The 20,486-nt window shown below is 46.5% G+C and overlaps 2 protein-coding genes across 2 annotated transcripts in view; one reads left to right on the plus strand and one right to left on the minus strand.

The window, feature by feature from the left end:
* Window positions 1-15,863, plus strand: part of LRTM1 (leucine rich repeat transmembrane protein 1) — a 35,280-nt gene extending 19,417 nt beyond the window's left edge. The window contains exons 2-3 of the mRNA XM_006143062.1: window positions 7,123-7,726; window positions 15,430-15,863. Coding sequence (XP_006143124.1) covers window positions 7,123-7,726; window positions 15,430-15,863 — 1,038 coding nt within the window. The remainder of the gene's footprint in view (window positions 1-7,122; window positions 7,727-15,429) is intronic.
* The window catches only part of CACNA2D3 (calcium voltage-gated channel auxiliary subunit alpha2delta 3), a 931,343-nt gene that overhangs the window by 125,492 nt on the left and 785,365 nt on the right, over window positions 1-20,486 (minus strand). The window lies entirely within an intron of this gene.

Raw genomic sequence — 20,486 nt, forward strand, 5'->3', positions numbered from 1 at the left:
ATAATCCAAGGCATATTTTATAGGGTTAAATCCTCCACCACGAACATTATTTGGCAACATAAATGGGATTAAACAATAGAAACTCCTATTCAAATTGCTTTATCTCATCTATTCATTATTATGAACACCTTCCCAGTCGGGCATTCTTAGTACTAACTTCTTTTTAAATAGCAATATAATACTACTTGGGAGATAGAGCTATTAGATATTGGCTTTCAAGACATCATCGATTTTAAGGGTTAATATATACATACATACATACATATTTTTTTTTGAAGGGAAGAAGGAAGTAAATGTTAAGTAGACTAATTGATATTAGAAAACATTCTAGGGGCCAGCAGGTGATGTGGTGGTTGGGGCACTGGATTTCCACATGGCCAACCGTGGTCTGAGTCCCAGACCTGGCAGCTTGAAACTCACACTGGGCGCGAGAGCATGCATGCCCAAAATCCCAAGAGGAGAATGGAGGAGAAAGGACTGTGGTGTGGCCAACCCCCCAGGGGATGATTTCTCACTTTCTGTCTCCAGTGAGCACACACGCCCATTAGCAAAAATCTCTCTAAGAAAATAAAACATTCTGACTTAAAATGGGCAAAAGAATATGAGGTGGTCTTCCAAAAGCTCATGGAAAATGCATATTATTAAAAAGTATGCATAGATTTCAACTTCTTTGCACTAAAATAAACTCGTACTTTAATCCTATTTTTCCATGAACTTTGCGTAGGCTCCCTTGGATGTCACAGAAACTAGGACATGCTTGAAATCTCAGTGTGCAGGTCACTACGATGTTACTCTGAGGGTATATCTGCAGTTAGCTCCCCTGTGAGAAACTGGGGTCCTGTTAGGTCTTGGGGCCCAGAGCCCTCCCCGTGTAACCTTTCCCTGTAGGGAGTGGCTTTGCCTGAGCTGAGAGTCAGCATCTCCTCTTAGTCACTTTTGCGCCTGCTCGTTTGAGGGAGGGATGAAGGTTGGGAGCCGCTGCCCGCTTTAGCAATGCAGATCACACATGCTCCCTTTGTTCTTGTGGCTGAGGTCAGATGGAATAAATCAATCAGCCTCCTTGTCCAAAGTCCTTCAATGTGTCCCAGAGCCTCCAGTCCACATGTGTGTGGCCCATCTAGAGTCAACAGGAGTGAGACAGAACCAAAGAACCCCTTTGGGCAGGAAGCCACTGGTCCTAGAAATCCATCAGCCATGGGGGTTCCCCATGTGTTCTAAGAATAACTGCACTTTAAGTGGGAGCCCCCCAGCACAGACTCTCTGAGAACTAAGAGAACACACGGCTGAGAGGAGATACTGTTTTTGACGATCTGTTTACTAGACCTGTGCTATGCACATCATCTTTCCTGTCTCCTATAAGTGAGGGCTAGCGACATGGTACATCCAGGAAGCTGAGCCTCAGAGAGCCTGTGACTCACCCAAGACCACACAGCTTGTTATACACAGCACGAAAGAGTGCTTCCTCATCGACCCACACAGCCTGGTTTTCGCTGTTGGTGTCCCTGACTGACCACAGCTTACTGCAGGCCTCTCATACTCAACTGTGCTCTTGATGGGTTCATTGTTTTCAGGCCTGAATCCAAAAGATGTGAACCCTAGTTGGGTCTTGCAGGACACAGCTAAATACCTCCCCTAGGATCCAAGGAAATACTCAAATTCTGTCTGCCAAGACCCCTTAAGCCCACTTACGTTTTCTGACCAGAGTGATGATGTTTTAGACACAAGAAACCCTGAAGATTATCATACCAACCCCTTCATTGTATAGATGAGGGGACAGGAGATGTCTGGTTGTGTGCGAATTGGGGGGTGGGTGGCAGGTGGAAAGGTGGAATAGGGACACCAGTGGCCAGAAGACAGGATAAAGCAGGGTTTGCAAACTACAGCCTGTGGATAGATCCAGATGTCCACCTGTTTTGTAAATAAAGTTTTATTAGAGCACAGGCACGCACATTTGTGCAGGCATTGTCCTTAGCCATTTTTGCATTGCAACAAGAGCTGAGTAGTTGCAACAGAGACTGCTCGGCCCTCAGTGTCTAAAATATTTACTATCTGGCTCTTTCTGATCCTTGGGGAAAGAGAGAGGCACACAGGTGGGTATAAGATACTGGTTACTCTCTGGTTTCTAGAGGGAGAGTTAGGTTCATAGGTGTTTGCTAAGTTGTGATGAATTAATGAGCACATGCATCTCTCTTTAAAAAAACCAACCAACCAAACAAACAAACAAACAAAAAAACACCTCTCTGGGCCGTGACTCATACTGCTTCATTTCACTGGGAGCACAATCTTGTGAAGTGAGGACCCCCGTCACATTACAGATGAAGCTCTGCATGGCTAAGGCACTCACCCAGAGACATGGCGCTGGTGACAGTGGGGCTGCTAGTCAGACCCAGGCTCCTCTGATTCTGAAGCCCACACTCAACTGCTCAGCCATGCCTCCTGGGGTGAAGCCTCCCACCCCATGCTGCTCGATAAAGGGAAGGCTGTCATCGCTATGGGTGTGCAGACCCTTCCGGCGTGGTGTTGGAGGGTAGCTTTGGGCATTGAAACCTCACCTCAACAAATGGCAGGGGATTTGCCCATTCAAAGACACGGTCCCAGCCTCTGGTGGGAAAGTTCCCAACAGCCTCAATTAGAGAAGAGTCACAGTTCACTGACCCTGCTATTCCCACGGGGTGCTTTCATTGTTTTATATGTGAAAAATGAGGACAGGGCCAGAACCTCAGCATCAGGGGAACGACGAGAGATGGTGAAGTCTTCCCAACGCTAACCAAAAGGTCAGTTCAACTGGGGGTGGGGCTGTGGGGAGGAGGTACCGAGCAGCTGAGAAGTATTTGTAGCAGCAGGGAGATGAGGTTGTGCTGGCCACTAAAGGAAACCGTGGCTATGAATTTCAGGGCATCAAGACCCTGTCAACACAGCTAATCCCCACGGATGTTGGCTGAATAACCCTCCGATGACCAAAGACGTGCATGGTGGAGACCGTGTCAGCCTCCAGCAGGCCAATTTGTCCTCATATTACACACCCTGCTGGCTCCGTTGCTAGACCCCCGATAGAGGATCCATGCCGAGCAACCCCCCACCCCCCTCCAGTGCAATCAGGGTTGACATAGCATGGTTAATAAGTCAACAGAATGCAGAAGCCACGAACGGATTAAGAAGCCAGTTTTATTTTGGTGCCCTGGACTTCAAGCAGATTAAATAATCAAAAAGCCTGAGCCATCGGGGTCATATTTGAATGCTACAGCTGTTCACCAAGGTTTGACAAACATTCTTTCTGTGGCTCGTTGTCTGAATGGGAAAGGCAGGGGTGAGCTGGGGGAGGCTGAGGCTTTAAGAAAGAAGAAGGAGCCCGATTAAAAGATCCTCTTAGAGAAAACGAACCCAGCCAGATGGACACAAGGGGGAAGTCGGCTTAAATAAGTGGTCTCCTGAAAGCGACAACGGTTTTCTGCATGGAAGAAAAGCTCAAGCAGGATTCAGAAGAGGCGAATGGGAAGCTGGGCACCAAGGCTGCCATGTTCTCAGTTTGTCGCTCGGCAAATTAATAGAGGTGGGCGTTTAGGAAGGACGCCGTGGAGACTCAGCCATGAAAGGTGAGCCGTGATTAATTCTGTCGTCCCTCAGAAAAGCTGTCTGAGAGAGGGATGGGAACCCCTCGGAAAGGTGTCTGCAGGAAATCTATTTTCAAGTCGTTTTTCTAAAAGGACCAGACAGATGTAAAAAGTGTCTCTGAGTGAGAAGATTGATGTGTCCTCCGTGTTGGGTGCAGAGGAAGGGGGCGGAGACGTGTGTGCAGCCATGACGTGAACCCGCAGTGGGCATGTCACGGGCCATTTCATAGAGATGTGGTGCTTGGAGCTGGAGTTCATATTTTAGGCCCTTTGGGGGAGGGTGGGACCAAAGAGTGACCTCAGAAAGACAAGGCTTTCGTTAATGAGCGGATTCTACAGAGAATGTTTTCTGGTTCGAAAATTGATTTCCTGCAACTGAGTAATGCTTGAGCCCCAGAGCTAAAGTGAGGGATGCCGGTTCATTTCTGAGGGGGAAGACATGTTGGCTTTTGAAGGAGTCATTTAGATTATTTGCAAAATTATCGAAAGGAAAACAAGGGTTTTTCTCTCTATGTTTTGGAAAGGGGAAAAGGATTAGAATGTTTTGTATCCTCTGAACTAAATTAAACGGAGCAGGATCTCCTTCAAAAGGCTCCCTGAACCTCTTCCCAATTGCCCTAAAGCTCTGTTTGCATCGGTAGACAGTTCCAGAAACAAAGAACAGTCCCAAATGCATCTGATAGCCATACTGTATATTTCTCTTGTTAAGATTCCAAACAAACAAACAAGCAAACGAAGCTCTTTCAAGAGCTTTCGCTGGGAGTAGATGACTATTTAGAGTTGTGGGTATTACTGTGTGGCCCTAGCACGTTCCTCTATCAATTTAGTAAAATGCCTTGGACAGATGTTTGCCATATTTTGAAATCCAAGTCTCAGGAAAAAGAAGAGTAAGGCCGTTACTTTAGAGGGTGACTTAGAAGTACCTAAGAAAATGCAAACTCAGCATCCTTTTTGGCCCTCCCAAGAAGGTCCTTGATTCCAGAGACCCTTGCCCACGTTCCCCATGGCTGAGGGCTCACCATGGAACACTCTACTGCACGTCGGGGAAATGAATGAGCTTTCCAGCCAGGTGGATAGAGCAGCTTTGAGTAAACAGAGCAAACTGCAGAATGAGACATACAAATGATTGCAGTTATGTGAATTTAAAAAAAAACAAACAAACCACTACACAAATAGTGTGTGTGAGAGAAAGACACATGGGGAGAGAGGTGTCTGACTAGCAGTGAACCACGGTGGACAAGAACTCTGACAGCTCGAGAAACAGATTGGGTGCAAATCAGAGCTTAACTCTTTGCTACCTACTTATATGACCTTGGGCAAGTGATTTACTAGGTCGTTGGGAAAGTCATAGTTTTCTATGTTTTCCAATGCAAAAATGCACTGTAACTTTCCCCAGTACCCAAAAGCTTCTCTGAGCCTCCTAGCCTTACCTTTGAAATGGGAATCATAATAGAACCATCCTTACAAGGATTAATCTATACATATATATATAGAGAGAGCACTTAGAATGGTGACTTGCTCAAAATGGTTATTTGCTGTTGTTGCTAGTTATTGAATTGACTTAGGAAAAGAAATGCCAGAGGATGCATGTGTTCTCTGGAGAGAGGCAGGAAACACACACACACACACACACACACACACAAAACAAACAAACAAACAAACAAAAACCAGAGGGGGAGAGGGAGAGAGAAAGGGAAAGTGAGAAAGCAACCCCCATGAGTGACGGTCATGCTACTATCTCTTTTCTATCGCTCCTGTTTTTGGACCTTTAGGCGTGCACACACATACATGCCCAGTGTGTTTTTCAAGCCATCAGGTCTGGGACTTGAACCACGCAGTCAACCACTACACCATCGGCTGGCCCTGTTGTTGCTCCTAACTATCATTCATAAAACATCTGGAGGAATATATCACTAATGCTGGGGGAAAGGACGCTTGTGTAGGGAGTTCAACTACATCAGCAATGTGTCGCTTCTCTGAGTAAGAAAGATAGAGACAAAGGGAGTACGCTCACCTGTGAGTGAACAGCAGAATTGTCACGTGTTGATCATATTATTCTTTTTTATTGTTGAGAGAGAGATCTTTGCTATAGGGCATTGTGTTCACCAGAGAGACAGAGAAAGATGGAAAGCAAGAAATCCCCTCCCAGGGGGATGGCCATGGTGCATTCCCTTCTCCTCCATTCTCCTCTTGGGATCTTGGGCACGCACACACACGTGCATGTGCCCGATGGGAGTTTTAAGCTGCTGGGTCTGAGACTCGAACCATGTTGGACGTGGGAGTCTAACAGCATAACCATTATGCCATCTGCTGGTCTTGATCATATTATTCTTAATGTGGTACTGTATTTTTAACATCTCTTGACTCACAAAGTAGCAGAAGCAACAGTCACTCATGAATTACCCTGACAGACCTGCTCTGTCTAATCCTCTAACACAGTAACCACTAGTCATATGTGGCCATTATGTTTAAAATAACGAGAGTCAAATACAAATGCAAATTCATTTTCGTGTTGCAGCAGTGTACATCAACAGCTCAGTAGCTACCCATGGCTAGTGGCTACTGTACTGGCCAGCAGACACCGACCACTCCCACCACCACAGAAAGTCCTATAAGAAAGCACTGCTCTGGGGCATACTTTTCAGAAATGTGAATATCTGAAATCCTTCTTCTTATTTTTTTTAAAGTTTTTTTGTCATAGGGCATGTGTGCTCACTAAAAAGAGACAGTGAAAGGGAAAGTGAGAAATCACTCCCCCCCGGGGGGGGGTGGGAGGTGTTGGCCATACCACAATTCCTCCTCCTCCATTCTCCTCCTGGGATTTTGAGTATGCAGGCACGTGTACCCAGCACGATTTTCAAGCAACCACATTTGGGACTCAAACCACAGTCGGCCATGTGGGAGTCAGTACTATAACCACTACACCACCTGCTGGCCCCCAAATCTCCCTTTTTTAAAGGTAGAGATGGGGAGAGAGGGTCACGTCCAACAGCATCTAGTGCCATGATGTACCTTCAGTCTTACCCAGCCAGGATCATGGGCACGCACGCCTGTGTGCTTAGGAAGACTTTGGGATGCAAACCCAGAACCTTCCCAGGGAGGTTAAGCACTGTGGATGGCCATGTTCCCACTGCGCCACCATGGCTGATCCCCATCACTCTTCTACTTGTTTGGTCCCAGAAATTCTGCTGCACCCTGCCAGCCAGGGGCATGTGTCCCCCAATTTTTTTTTAACCTTCCTATTTGCCATACTTAAGTTACGTCTCCTGGTTTCTGTGAAAGTATCTTCCCCAAGGCCCCCAAGCATAGCTAGCTCCCAACTGCAGCTAGACTTCGCATTCACTACTGGTAGCGGGGATGCAATCGGTCTAGCCTGATTCCGCTAGAGATGGAGATGGACAGATGGTCTCTTCCAGGCTGCAGGAGTGACCTGGTTCTGAATCACATTACTGTGAATTCAAAGGGGGAAAAATGCCAACGCCACTCCTCACAAACGGGTCTCTATCCCAAGTCTTTTCTGTTTGTCCTAGGGGAGTTGTTCCTGATTCTCCTGCTCCCGATCATAAGTGGCTGCCCCGAGAAGTGCCGCTGTCACTCATCTTCAGGTTCTGTCGACTGCAGCCGGCAGGGTCTGGCTGAAATCCCTTCTGATCTGCCTCCTCAGACTCTAACGTTGCACTTACAGGATAACCACATTCGTTGGCTTCCTGCTTTTGCATTTAGGTCGGTGGCGCGGCTCACGACCTTGAACTTGTCCAACAACTCCCTTGCACATCTGGCCCCCATGGCTTTCCATGGACTTCGGCATCTGCAGGTTTTAAACCTGACCCAGAACTGCCTGCGATCCCTGGAAAGCAGATTTTTCCACTCCCTCCCACAGCTGAGGGAGCTTGATGTGTCATCAAACAACATCAGCCACCTTCCCACATCCCTGGATGAGCCCTGGGAGAAACTGACGGTATTTGCAGTTCAACGAAACCAGCTTCAGCTGCTGCATCGTGGACTCCTGGACTCCATGCCCAGCGTGAGGCTTCTGTTTCTCAAGGACAACCTCTGGAAATGTAATTGCCACTTGCTGGGTCTTAAACTCTGGCTGGAGAAATTTATCTATAACGGTCAGTAATGTCTCCATGGAAGCCCCCAATGGGGGTGACCATCTGGGATGACCCTCTTCTGTCCTCTGCATTAGAAAGAACCTTGGGAGTGCACAAGGGACACATTTAAGTTCTTCCACATTGATGTCATTTCACAGTGTGACAAAAGAGGCAAGCGAGTCATTAGAGGATATTTAAATTTAGATATTTCAATTTGACTGTAAATATGATGCCCCAAGATAATTTTCCCTTTATTAGACTAAAATAATCTGAAGTTGCTTAGCTGGAAAGTATGCCCTTTGGAAGGAGGAGTCGGTCATTTCCTGAATAACTCTCCCCTCAAAGTGGCTCTAGATTCTTACTTTTTTTATTTTTTTTTTTTTTTGGAGAGGTTTTTGCTATAGGGCGCGTGCGCTCGCCAGACAGAGAGAGACAGAGAGACAGAAAGCGAGAAATCACCCCCCAGGGGGGATGGCCACGCCACAATCCCTTCTCCTCCATTCTCCTCTCGGGAGCTTGGGCAGACACGCACATGCATCCGTCGTGAGTTTAAGCCACCGGGTCTGGGACTCGAACCACGGAGTCCAGCGACATAGCCATTATGCTAACTGCTGGTCCCTAGAGTCTAACTTTCATGTGATCCAAACAGGAGCATGGCTACCACTCCTGGGCACTGCTCCCTCTTGGTCTTCTTATGCATTTGACATCTGTCAGTCTTTCCCACACAACACAAATATCAATGTTATTGAAATTAGGACACTAGGACCTCTCTAAAGTGACTCGCTTTTTTTTTTTTTTAACCAGATGCCAAAGCAAAGCAAGAGCTCCCCAAATATTAATGATGAGGAGCTCTAAAAATCACCAGAGATCAGCAAACTACGGGTTAAGGGCCATGTCCAGCCTACCTCCTGTTTTTGTAAACTGAGTTTCACTGGAACACACTGAGGGGGGCTTGGCACTCCAAAGCAAAGTCGAGTGCTTGTGATAGAGGCTGTATTGCAATGCTTAGAGGATCTACTATCAGGCCCGTTTATGCAAAAGGTGGTTCATTCCTATTACCAGCAGGAAAAAGAGGCCCAGAGAGGGCCAGTGCTTCTCCAAAATCACAGAGTGGGAGCAGAATGCATGGCTTTGGGGTTTGGCCCTATATTCTTCCTTACACCCCCTTCCATCCAGTGCCTTTCTCCTGCTCACTCCCAGCATCACTCAGTTTACTCCTACCCTTGAATACCTTCCATCAGTGCATGCCAGGCACTGTCCTAGGCACTGAGAAAAGGGCAGTAGACAAGAAAAGCCGGACAGAGAGTGGTGGGATGGCACCTCATTTTAGATAGGATGACCATGGGTGAGTAGACCCCAATGGGGAGGAACGAGCCATGAGATGACTGGGAGAAAGGACAGAAAATGCAAAGGGCCTGACGAGGGAGAAAGCTTGTCTGGACCACAGACCAGAGGGCCAGGACAGAGGAAAGGGCTGGGGAGGTGGACATGGGACCAGGCAACATGCCTCTGCAGGAACAGGCAGAGCGGTCAAAGGCACGTGCATTCTATGTTCAGTGACATGGATATACTGCGGAGAGTTTTTGGGTAACAGCGTGATCCGATTAGACTGTGAAAGGTCACTCTGACAACTCTTGGGAGGGCAGACCAGGGGCTGCGGAAGAAGATCCAGGGAAATGAGGGAGAAGGTGATTGCCAGGGTGGTCCAAAGTAGGGTGCTGAGAAGGGATCAATTTCAGGAGATATTTGGAATACTGAACTAATGGAAACTGCTAGTGGGTTAGAGTGGGAGACAAAGCAAGGGCACAATGATTGGAAATCCTACTGTTAAAAAAAATGTCAGCTGGTGCATGCACACAGGAAAGAGAGGAAGACAGAGAAAACACCCTTCCATGGGGCATGGTCACGCTGCAATCCCCTTTCTTCCATTTCTCCATTCCACCAGGATCCTGGCACATGTGCACATGCCAATGTATTTTCAAGCTGCCAGGGCTGAGATTCAGACTGCTGTCAGCCATGTGGGATCCAGCTGCCTCCACATAGCCCTTACCACTGTGATATGGTTGACCCAGGAATTCCATTTTGGTTTGCCTCCAGGGGTAGCCAGATAAATGATGATGCCTTTAGCTGATAAGAGGAGACTGGGAAGAGGGGCAAGCATGTGGGTGTGTGGGGGAGGTGGTCGGCTGAGAGGTCAGCTGAGGGGTATTGCAGGCTTGGGGGGGGTCTGTATTTGAGCCCATAGCTCAAGAAGATCAAAGAGCTACAGCCATGCATGAAGGAGTCAACAGACTCTGGAGGGTTGCAGTGGTTCCATGGCTTCAAATATGTAATACTGACCTAAGATCCTTAACAACAGAATAGCAAGTAGCACACTGCTGACCTGCCCGTGTTCACGCTGACCTCCAATAGGAGACATACTATGTGGCAACCTTTTACATGAGCTTGAAATAAAACCCTTTCCATCCAGAGGTGGGTGGCTTAGACTATGGGTTCTAAATGTATCGTAAGAATGATCTAAACCATTTCAAGATGAGAATTGTCTTCAAAGAAGGAAGTTTCTTGATTTAAAAAAGTTCTCAGGTCAGCAGGTGGCACAGTGGCTAAGGCAGTTGGAACCCATATAGCCAACTGTGTGGTTCAAGTCCCAGACGCAGTCAGTGGCTTGAAAAATCATGCCAGGTGCTGTGTGTGTGTGCCCAAAATCCTGAGAAGAGCATGGAGGAGAAGGGATTTTGGTGTGGCCACAAACTTTTTCCCCAGGGGGAAAAAGTTCCTAAGCTCAGGACACTAGAAGCAACGTGGGGAGAGAGAAAGTTCCCCTTACTGTGCCACAAACTTGCCGGTGGTCATGGAGCCCAGTAATACCCTTCGCTGGTGCTCAGTGTCACTAGGTGGACACTGGCAGCTCTAAGCCACAGGGTTCCGGAGCCCATGGCGGGCCTCAGGTTTAGTGATGCAGCTCGGTGCCCGCTGATGGCAGAGCTGCACGACACAGGCAACAGCCTTTCTGCAGAGGAAAGTACGTCATTTGGGGGTAATGAGACCTACAAAATCCTCCCCCCCCCAAAAAAAAACTAATACATGGGAGACAGGCTGCTTATGGATATGCTGATTAAAGGTAAAATATGAGAACAGATATTAATCAAAGCTTAAAAAAAAATACAGAGCCACTAGATGGCATGGTGGTTAAGGCCCTAGACACCTGCATGGTCCACTGTGGTTTGAGTCTTGAACCTGGTGGCTTGCTTTCTCACTTTCCCTCTCTCTGGTGAGCGCTCATGCTCTATTGAAAATATTAAATAATAATAATAATACATAAAATTAAATAAATATTTTTTAAAAAATAAAACAGTACATAACCCAATGCAGATACTGAAGGTACTCCTCAGGCAGGCTAGCAGGCAAATGAACAGCCCAGCCCTCAGCTACAAACACAGGAAAAGCCTGTCACTCATGGATCAGAGTTTGAGGGACACAGGGGCAGGTCTGCATTTCACACGGTTATTCAGGGACAGAAGCCCCTGCCAGATTGTGATGCCATCAACTTTGTCACATGGCCACTAACATCACCACCAAATGAGAACAGAGTGCCTGGCGGACTGCCCTGGGGTCTGGTGGCTTGGAAGTTCAGTTGTAGGTTCCACTGGTCAAAGCTCAGTCACGTGGTCTCACGCTGACCACAAAGAATGGGGAAACTGTCTTTCAGGCAGAGAGATGTGCTTTGGTGAATACGGAACCATATAACTCCTACAAAAAGACACTCAGACCTTTTATTAGCCAGAGGGCGTGTGCACCTGCCAGGGAGAGACTGAGAGGGAGAGGAAGAAAGCACCCCAGTGGAGCACGGTCACTCTACGATCCCTTCTCCTCTATTCCTCCATTCCGTCAGGATCTGTGGCATACATGCACACATGACTGGCATGGTTTTCAAGCCACCAGTGTTGGATCTGAACAGCACGGTCAGCCATGTGAGATCTGGTACTCTTAACCCCTATCCATAGGGTCAGCCTCACAGAGGTCTAAAAATTCCTTTCTCTCTACTCATGAAAACAGAAAAGCATCTTTATGCTAACATCTAACTTTATTAAACATTACCTCTGGGCTAGGTAATTATGCTAAATACTTAACATCCTCTACCAAACGGAGTCTTCCGAGCTATCTTGGGAAGTGGATTTTATTCTATCCCTTTCCCACTTTCCCGATGAGCAGGCAGAGGCACGATGTGGTCAAGGAACTTCAGGGTTGCACGGCTAAATAGCGTGCAGATTCAAGGCCAGAATCAGGTACTGAAGCGTCTTGCACTGCCAGCTCATACACATGTTGAAGGGAGTGAGACCTTTGCTGTAAGGACAGATTTGTCTCTTGGGTCATGGCCTTGGGTCAATGGTGAGGGGTGGGGTGAATAGTGGCTGGGAACACTGCTGCATGGAAGGCCATGGAGTTCTTGTCTTCCAGTCATTCCCAGGCCACAGCCTATGTCCTTGGCTCTGGGTCCAGGCTGTGGTCCCCACCCTAATACTTATAAGCAGAAAACATGGAACTGGAGATAGTATTTTTTATCATTATTTATTTAATTTTATTAATCATTACTATTATCATTTTTATTGAGTTGTCAGAAAAGTCATGACATACTTTTCTGTGTTTTTCTATGCAAAAATGCATCATGACTTTTCCAATGACCCAATAATTTGCTACAGGTCATTTATGCTCATGAGAGAGAGAGAGAGAGAGAGAGAGAGCGAGCGAGCCAAGATGTCCAGGACTCAAACTGCAGTTAGGCATGTGGGAGTCCAGTGCCTTAACCACCATGCTACCTGCTGGTCCCAAGAAAGATAGTTCCTAGGCCTGGAGTGACTGAGCAAAGCATGCCAGTCTAGGAATGAGTCAGCAATGGAACAGCCAGTCCACGGCAGTGTCTGTGCTTCGCTGGTGGAAGTCTCAGTGTCCTTGGGCCGAGGTAAACGTCATTACTACTTTGAAGCCCCATGCTCTGTCTCTGTCTCTCTGGCCTTCTGCCTTGCTGCAAGCCCCCTAGCAACAGCTCTGATGGCCAAGTGTGGAGAAATGAAATGGTCCACAGGCAAGGATCCTCAATCTCAGCACAGCCTGATGGCACCTCAGATTCCTCTGGAATATCTGCCCTATACCTCTGGCCTCATATAAATCTGGAAACGAGGGAGTTTCTCTTTTCCCTTTTTGCTTTCAAGTTGAGACTCTTGGCTCGATAAATTGCTGAAGAAGCCAGGAGGAGCCCAAGAGCCTCCAATGATGGATGGTTCAGTTTTGAGCAACGCCAGCAAGGGGGACATGAGCTGCAGCTGCCCCAGTGTGTCTGGGCCGCGGGATAACCTTGCCCTCCAGTGTGGCTCTATCTGCTGCAGGAACACTAGGAGTTGGCTTATGAGGCTCAGACAGAGTGAATGTAAAAGCATTCCGGATCTTAGAAGCACCACGCAAGGGGAGGTGCTAAGAATATTGCAGTCATGACCTCTGCATGGGTCTTTCTGGTGTAATTTATAATTCCCTTACTGCGTATATTAACAATCTCCGAGGCTGGCCCCATAGCAAAGTGGTTAAGTGGTTAAGTACAGAGGAAGCCAGATCCCACGTGGCTAACTGGGTTTCAAGTCCTGACCCTGGAGGTTTGAATAAAATATACCAGGTATGCCCAGGACCCTGATGGGATGGAGAATTATAGGAAAAAGGATTGTGGTGTAACCAGACCTTTTGGGAGGGCTTTCTTTCTCTGTCCTATGTGCACACATATCCTCTGGTATATGGGGGGAAAAAGACTCTCTAAAGTAACTTTTCTAAGTGTGGTACCAGTCTTCACAGCCACCTCCCCGGGGCAGGTGTTTACAACAGGCCAGGAGCACAAGTCATGGGGGCGTCCAGCCTAGTCAAAGGGCTTACGGGCAGATGATCAGGGGACCAAACTGCCTTCTCCTCTGACCTCAGGACATGCCAGGGAGGACGAAGTGGACAGAGGTGGAGAGCACAGTGGGGACAGCTGGGACTAAGCGGGAGGAGTGAGTTGGTGTGTCAATTCACCCACTCATGGCCTGTGTGAGTCTGAATAAGACTTAAGTGTTTCCACAGAATAGAGCCCTTTTCTCACAGTGCTTTGTAAACTGTGAAATCAGGCACAAATACCACGTTTTAATGGTAGAAAATTCAGCCAGATAAGTTTATTTTCCCATAGTCAAACAGCAAATGGACAAATAGTGGCATAAAGTCTGTTAGACTAGTGCTTTCGGTTAATGATTTTTCTTTCTCTTATCTTTTTTAGATTTCTGTCATAAGGCATGTGCACTTGCCAGACAGAGTCAGACGGAGAGGGAAAGCGAAAAATCACCCCTCAGAGGGCAATGGCCACATCTCAATCCCTTCTCCTCTTGGGATTTTGGGCACATATGCATACACACCCAGTGTGATTTTTAAGCCACCAGGTCCAGAGCTTGAACCATGGTTGACCATGTGGGAGTCCAACACCTTAACCACCATGCCAACTGCTGGCTCCTTATTTAGCACAGTTTTTTAAGAGCGAGAAATGGAGAAAAAGAGAGAGAGAGAGAGAGAAGTTGCCCCAACAGGGTCTCACCACACCACAGTCCACCTCCAGGCTCCCAGTCAGCCAGGATCATGGGCGTACCCAGCAGGTTCAGGCCCACCCAGGATCTGAACCTGGGCTTCCCATGTGGCTCCGGAATTGTGCAGTGGTAACTTACTACCTGTGCCACCGTGGCTGGACCCTAGGGCTCCTTTAGAAAAGAATTCTCCAGCGCCTCAATTCCCCCTGAACGGCGGTAGTCACACATCCAAGGAAATCAACTGCCTCACAGGGAACGAAAACTGGGTTTAATAACCCGTCGGAAAGTTCAATACTCGAAGTAGTAAACGTTTCGAGTCCTGAGGAGATGCATTCATTGCCCTAATTCCGTGAACTGAACTAATAGAACTGTCAGCTCCTCAGAGACACAAGACATTCAGAAGTCCAGTCCCCCTCTCACCTGGCATCACGGAACAGAGCTGGCAGACACAGGGATCTTTGTAATTAGCACATAACATCTCAACAACCAATTTCTATTTTCTCTTCAATTCCCAATGGAAGTCTGGTACAAAAGACTCCTTGTTTGGTGGGGCTTATAAGGAGGTGCACAGCAGGAAAGCTGGGGGGCAGTAGTACCCCTGATGCTGGCCCCTAACTCCACTCTTTGCATCATTCTTCCTTCCGTGTTTAGATAACGGAGAGGTAACTTGGCCTCTCATGAATTCTTGGTCATAAGTAATTGCCAATGTAGCATGTGGGATTCTTAGCATTTAATCTATTTACTTATAAAGAATTATTTATTTATCATTATTATTATTATTTTAAAATTTGCTACAGAGCATACATGCTCACTAGAGAGGGAGGGAGGGAGAGAGAGGGGGAGGGAGAGAGAGAGAGAGCGAGCGAGCAAGCCACCAGGACTGGGATTTGAACTGTAGCCGGCCATGTGGGAGTCTAGCCCCTTAACCACCATGCCATCTGCTGACTGGCATTTAACCAGTTTAGAAACCCTAAAATCATAAACTATAGTCACTGACTTCTTTGACGGGGGAGAGGTGGGGTGGGAAATGGTCCTTCATCAATCTCATCTCCTATGTTTTGGCACATGGAGGATGGTGGAGTTTAGCTCTATCAGGCTCTGTTCTCACCCTTTGACTTTGCCTTTTTAAAGGGGGAATAACAGATGGCGCCATCTGTGAGTCGCCAGACATCTGGAAGGGAAAGGACCTTCTGAAAATCCCTCACGAGCTGTACCCGCCTTGCCCTCTTCTGCCTCCAGGAGTGGTGTCCTTGCAGGATCAGCAGCCTGGCTCTGCCCACAGGGCCAGCCCAAGGTCTCCTGAGGACCACAGCTTTGGGGATCGAGACTCCTTGGAGTGTGAGTTCAAACCCAAGCCAAGGCCAACCAATCTGCGCCATGCCGTTGCCACCGTCATCATCACTGGGGTTGTGTGTGGGATCCTGTGTCTGATGATGCTGGCGGCCGCCATCTATGGCTGTACCTATGCGGCCATCACAGCCCAGTATCAGGGAGGACCCTTGGCTCAAGCCAATAAGCCTGGGAAGACGGGAGGAAAAGAGCTACCTGACAGCTCACCAGCCTGAGAGCTTTTGTCGCAAAAGGGACTGATGCTTGTAGGTTGAAAGACAGTGTCTGCATAGAGCTGATGTGTTCACTGTTTCTGTTTTAGTTGCTTTTTCCAACAGAAAAATAAAGACGTGTCTGTTAAAAAAATATTCCTGGGAAAAACTGGGGGGGTGAGATTTTTTAAATACCAGAGATGAAACAGAAGTGGCACTTGTGCTCTGGGCCTGAGAAGTTACTAGCGTGATTCAGTGTGGGGGAAGGCCATCGTGGGGGAAAGGAAAGATACTATCTCTTTCAGGTACTCTTCCCTGGATTAAGTTGCTTTTACAGAGCCATGGAAACTCAAACACGCATGCCAGTCAGCACTCTTGGGAGCTTTATGGTCCATTGGAAAACTGCCCAATTTTGAGTGCCTGGGAAGAGGCTGGTGATCTTCCCCAAGGGGCACTGAATGCCTCTGTAATTCAAGTTCATGCTAGATCGGTGATACTTTTAGATGTTGTGTATGTTATATATTTAGTGGGAGAGTCTGTTGGTTGGGAATTTCATAGCTTGCCACAAGAGTCAGATTATATTTAATTTGCTAAATCAGAAAACCATTTGGGGCTTTTTAGGCTGCAGAGGAAGAGGAAGGTTCCATGTCTGGATAATGGGACTCAGGCCCAGAGTCTGGGGAAGTTTTCTGATGCGAGGGTAAATAACGTATAAACAAACACAGAGAGGACGGGGAGCCGGAATCCGGGGCAGATATTACCAAATGGCCATATCCACTAAGCGATTGGAACCTTCCATTTATAACTCTTACAGCAGGAACGAATTTAGGTTGGGCTGAGAGTGAGATAATGACTTTTGTGTATCTGCATCTACATACAAAGCACACGGAGTGCACAGACTTGCACAACCACACCCACACATAAACATACTCGGAGCAATCAGTTTACCCGCTAATGAAACACAGCCGTGTCAGGGTGGAAGCCAGCAGCTGTTGACCACCACCCAGATTGTCTACTCAACACTCTGGGACAGGAAGTAAGAAGGAAGTCTGAAGAGGGTGGGAATTACCAAGAGACTCAAGATATGTCTGCGGCCATCCTGGACATTATTTAGGCCGTGGTTTTAAAAAATCAGGTGTGGCTTGCTCGACTCCTCAGACACGGTCGGTCCTGAAGAGTTGCATGCAAAGTGAATTTTTGTAAATTGAATCATCATTTTAATGCAGTAGGGGAGCTCGCTATTTAAAGGAACCCTTCATGGAATCTTTTCTGTAATGGAAATAATTGGCTCCAGATTTATGTAGTTTGCAAATCTGCATTTTCTCATGGTAAGTTTTCTTAAAGTGGAATCTACCTGTTCCCTCTTGTGATGCCCCACCTCATATGTACAATCACCTGTTAGTATTAAAAATCATTTTACAAGAGCTAAAGTACAGAGAGCACAGAGGAGTTCAGGACATATTAAAAGCAGAGAATTGCAAATATAGGGGTAACTGTCCCTCCAAAGGCCATGACAGACATTGCTAATCAATCCCAGAGCTGCTCCAGGCTGAGCCCCGATGTAGCACAGATGCCTCCTTAAGACAGCACTGGAGGCAACCAGAACCAATCAATTGGAGATGGTACAAAGGATAAAACACATTTGCCAATCAGGGTACTGGCTCTACGTTCACTCCTTAAGGCCATAAAAGTTAGTTTAGAATCTAAAATGTAGCCCACTCCCTAACTGGAACATGAATGGAAGGTTCATAGGTGTATGATTCAGAAACAGCCTGGACCTTGCCCAATAGTGTTAAAAGGCCACGGGGAAACAGATTGTAAAACACCCTATAGCACAGATTTCACACCAGTGGACCTCTAACCACCACAGAGGCCATCTACAAGTGTCCACAGTGCTTTAGTGTGGGACCCATAACCTACAGGCTGAAGATGGGCCAGATTTTTTTTTTTCATTTTTGCTATAGGATGTATGCATTTACTAGAGACAGAAAGAGAGGGAGAGGGAGAGAGACTGAGAGACAGACAAATAGAGAAAGCAGCTCCCAGGGGGGATAACCCACACCACTTCTCCTTCATCCTCTTGGGATTTTGCACATGCACTTTGAAAGCCACTGGGTCCAGTACTGGAACCATGCGATTGGCAATGTGGGACCCAGCTACCTTCACCTCTATGCCACGTGCTAGCCCAACGGACCATCGTTTTGGAGAAAAAATTTTGCTGATGACTATTCTGGTGGTATAAGTTTTAATTTTGGTAGTAAGTTTTTCTCCATATATTAAAATAAATCTGAACACATTGAAGTATGAATGCATTGGCTCTGTCCTAGGCCCTCGGTACACCTATGTGGGCCACTTCAGTGGACAGGACTCATCATTCTGCTCTAAGGATATCACAAATGATTTTCCAGGTTAAAGAACTTTTCTTTCCACGGCCCTGGATGGCAAATCCTTGGCCAAGAATGCAATATGAGAAGGGAAATTCAGAAGATCTTTTTATACCTTGACCCCAGTTCACCTAATGTTTCTGAGTTCACGCTGCGTACCAGGCATGGTGCAAGGTGCTCATTCATGGTATAATCCTGACATCCACCCGGAGAGATACTTGGAGAGATACTACATTCGTGGGAACCACTGAGGCCAATAACGCATGCTTCCTCTCACTGTGGTGATTTAAGACTGCAAGTGCACTATTCCTGCCAGTTTGGTGACCCTGCAGGCCAGCTCTGTCCCCCTACCCACAGTGACTACAGGAGAGGGCTTCTACTACCGCACAGAAAACCCCGGATGTGACTCCAATCCTCACTTGTCAACATCCATGTCCTATTAGATGTCTAAGGGCAGATGGTAATTCCGGCAAACAGACTTCCTGCTTTATGAGTAGCCTTTAAGGAAAATGATTAAAACGATGCATACGTATATTCAGATTTCTATCTTTCGCCTACAGTCACCACAAACAGCGGTTGGCAATGAAAATAATTACTTACCCTGAAATGTCAACAGCTTCTTAGTACAGAAAAATATAAATCAAATTGTTTGGATTAACAAATGCAGAGTTATCATTTGTTAATATGAGAAATGAAATGTTTGAACTGTAAAAAACTGTTGCAGATGAAAGACCCAATTTGCAGGGTATTCTGCAAGAACCACAAATTATCTTTCACAACCACTACAGCTCATGAGGGGTAATTTGCAAACGCCTTGCAGATTATTTTCAGCTGTTTATTGCTGCTGTCATATTCATAGACTCCCTTATAAAAATGTCCTTCCATCACAGTGCCTGGCCGAGGGTCCTCTGAACAAAAATCAAGTTGAGTGCTGATTCTTCCTGAGAAAGCACGTACAATATAATTTTTTCATCCTATTTTAGTGGGGTAGCATGACTATCAATTGGTGATTTTTGCTTAGCCAGAGATCAAAAATTCACACACAGAGACTATAGCTATCTGCAGTAAGGCAATGACGGAGAGATTGAAGACTTTACTGTCAGAGAGATTCTGGAGAAAGAAGACCTTAGCATCAAATTTGTATCTGAAAAGCTTTTACAATTAAGGCTGATGTCCTTGGCTCTTGGGAAGAATGTCACGCTCTTTAAGATTATAAAATGCTAGTAGATAACCGTTGTATTTTTACTTACAAAAATGGGAGACTGACATGATTCACACACAGATTTCTTTCTGAAGATTCATGAAAGTCAAATCTCATTGCTCGAGTTAGCCAAGTACCCTTAAAACAAGACATCGTTAACTTAGACCCTAAATAGAAAGGAGGTGGCTAAACCAAGTTCTAAGGAAATCTGCACCACGCATTCACATAATCATACAACTGTTAGAACTTGCAACTGCCTATTGCACATTAGAAACTGTTGCCGGTTTGGCAAAACTCACCAACAGGTGCTGTGGTGGTTAAGGCACTGGACTCCCACCATGACTGATCACAGTTCAAGTCCTGGACCTGGTAGCTTGGCTTCTCACTCTTCCTCCCTTTCCCCATCTCTCTCTGGTGAGTGCATATGCCCTATAGCAAATTAAAATAATAATAATTTAAAAATTAAATAATTATTTTAAAAATATCAGAATATCCATTGCTAAATGCTATGGACAGAAGCCTACCAGAAGATGATTTTCCAAACGCACATGGCCACACTGGGCTATAGCTTATGTGCACAACTTCAGGGAAACATTCTCTTTGTCCTTTTGATAAAAAATGTATTGTTATCATTATTTAACAGATTTTTTAAGTTTGTTTATTTTCTCCATGGGCATGATAGACAGCACCCCTAATATGGCCTGACCCACTCCCAGCCTCAGCCAGGCCTGAATCCTGAGCACGTCGACGGCTGGCGTACCAGGCATGAAGCCAGAACCTTCCCCTGTGGGTCAGCCTTGCAGAGCATCATGTTTTACTGCTGCACCACCATGTAGGCCCCCAATTTATTTTTTAATGTTCAAATTGCAATGTGATTCCAAAGAAACTCCTGAACCATTCAGAAAGCAGCTTGACAATCTACCACTTCCCTTTCAGACTCCTGTTCACTCCCGTGACACTGAACATTCATTTGGATGGGTAAGTTGCCTCCCAGCTTCAAAGGCCCATCAAGAAGACCCGGAAAAAGAACCAGAGCACTAGAGAGAAGGAAAGGTTCTTGGG

This window comes from Tupaia chinensis, unplaced genomic scaffold (genome assembly GCF_000334495.1).
Source record: "Tupaia chinensis unplaced genomic scaffold, TupChi_1.0 Scaffold000091_1, whole genome shotgun sequence".
In the NCBI taxonomy this organism is placed as follows: domain Eukaryota; kingdom Metazoa; phylum Chordata; class Mammalia; order Scandentia; family Tupaiidae; genus Tupaia; species Tupaia belangeri.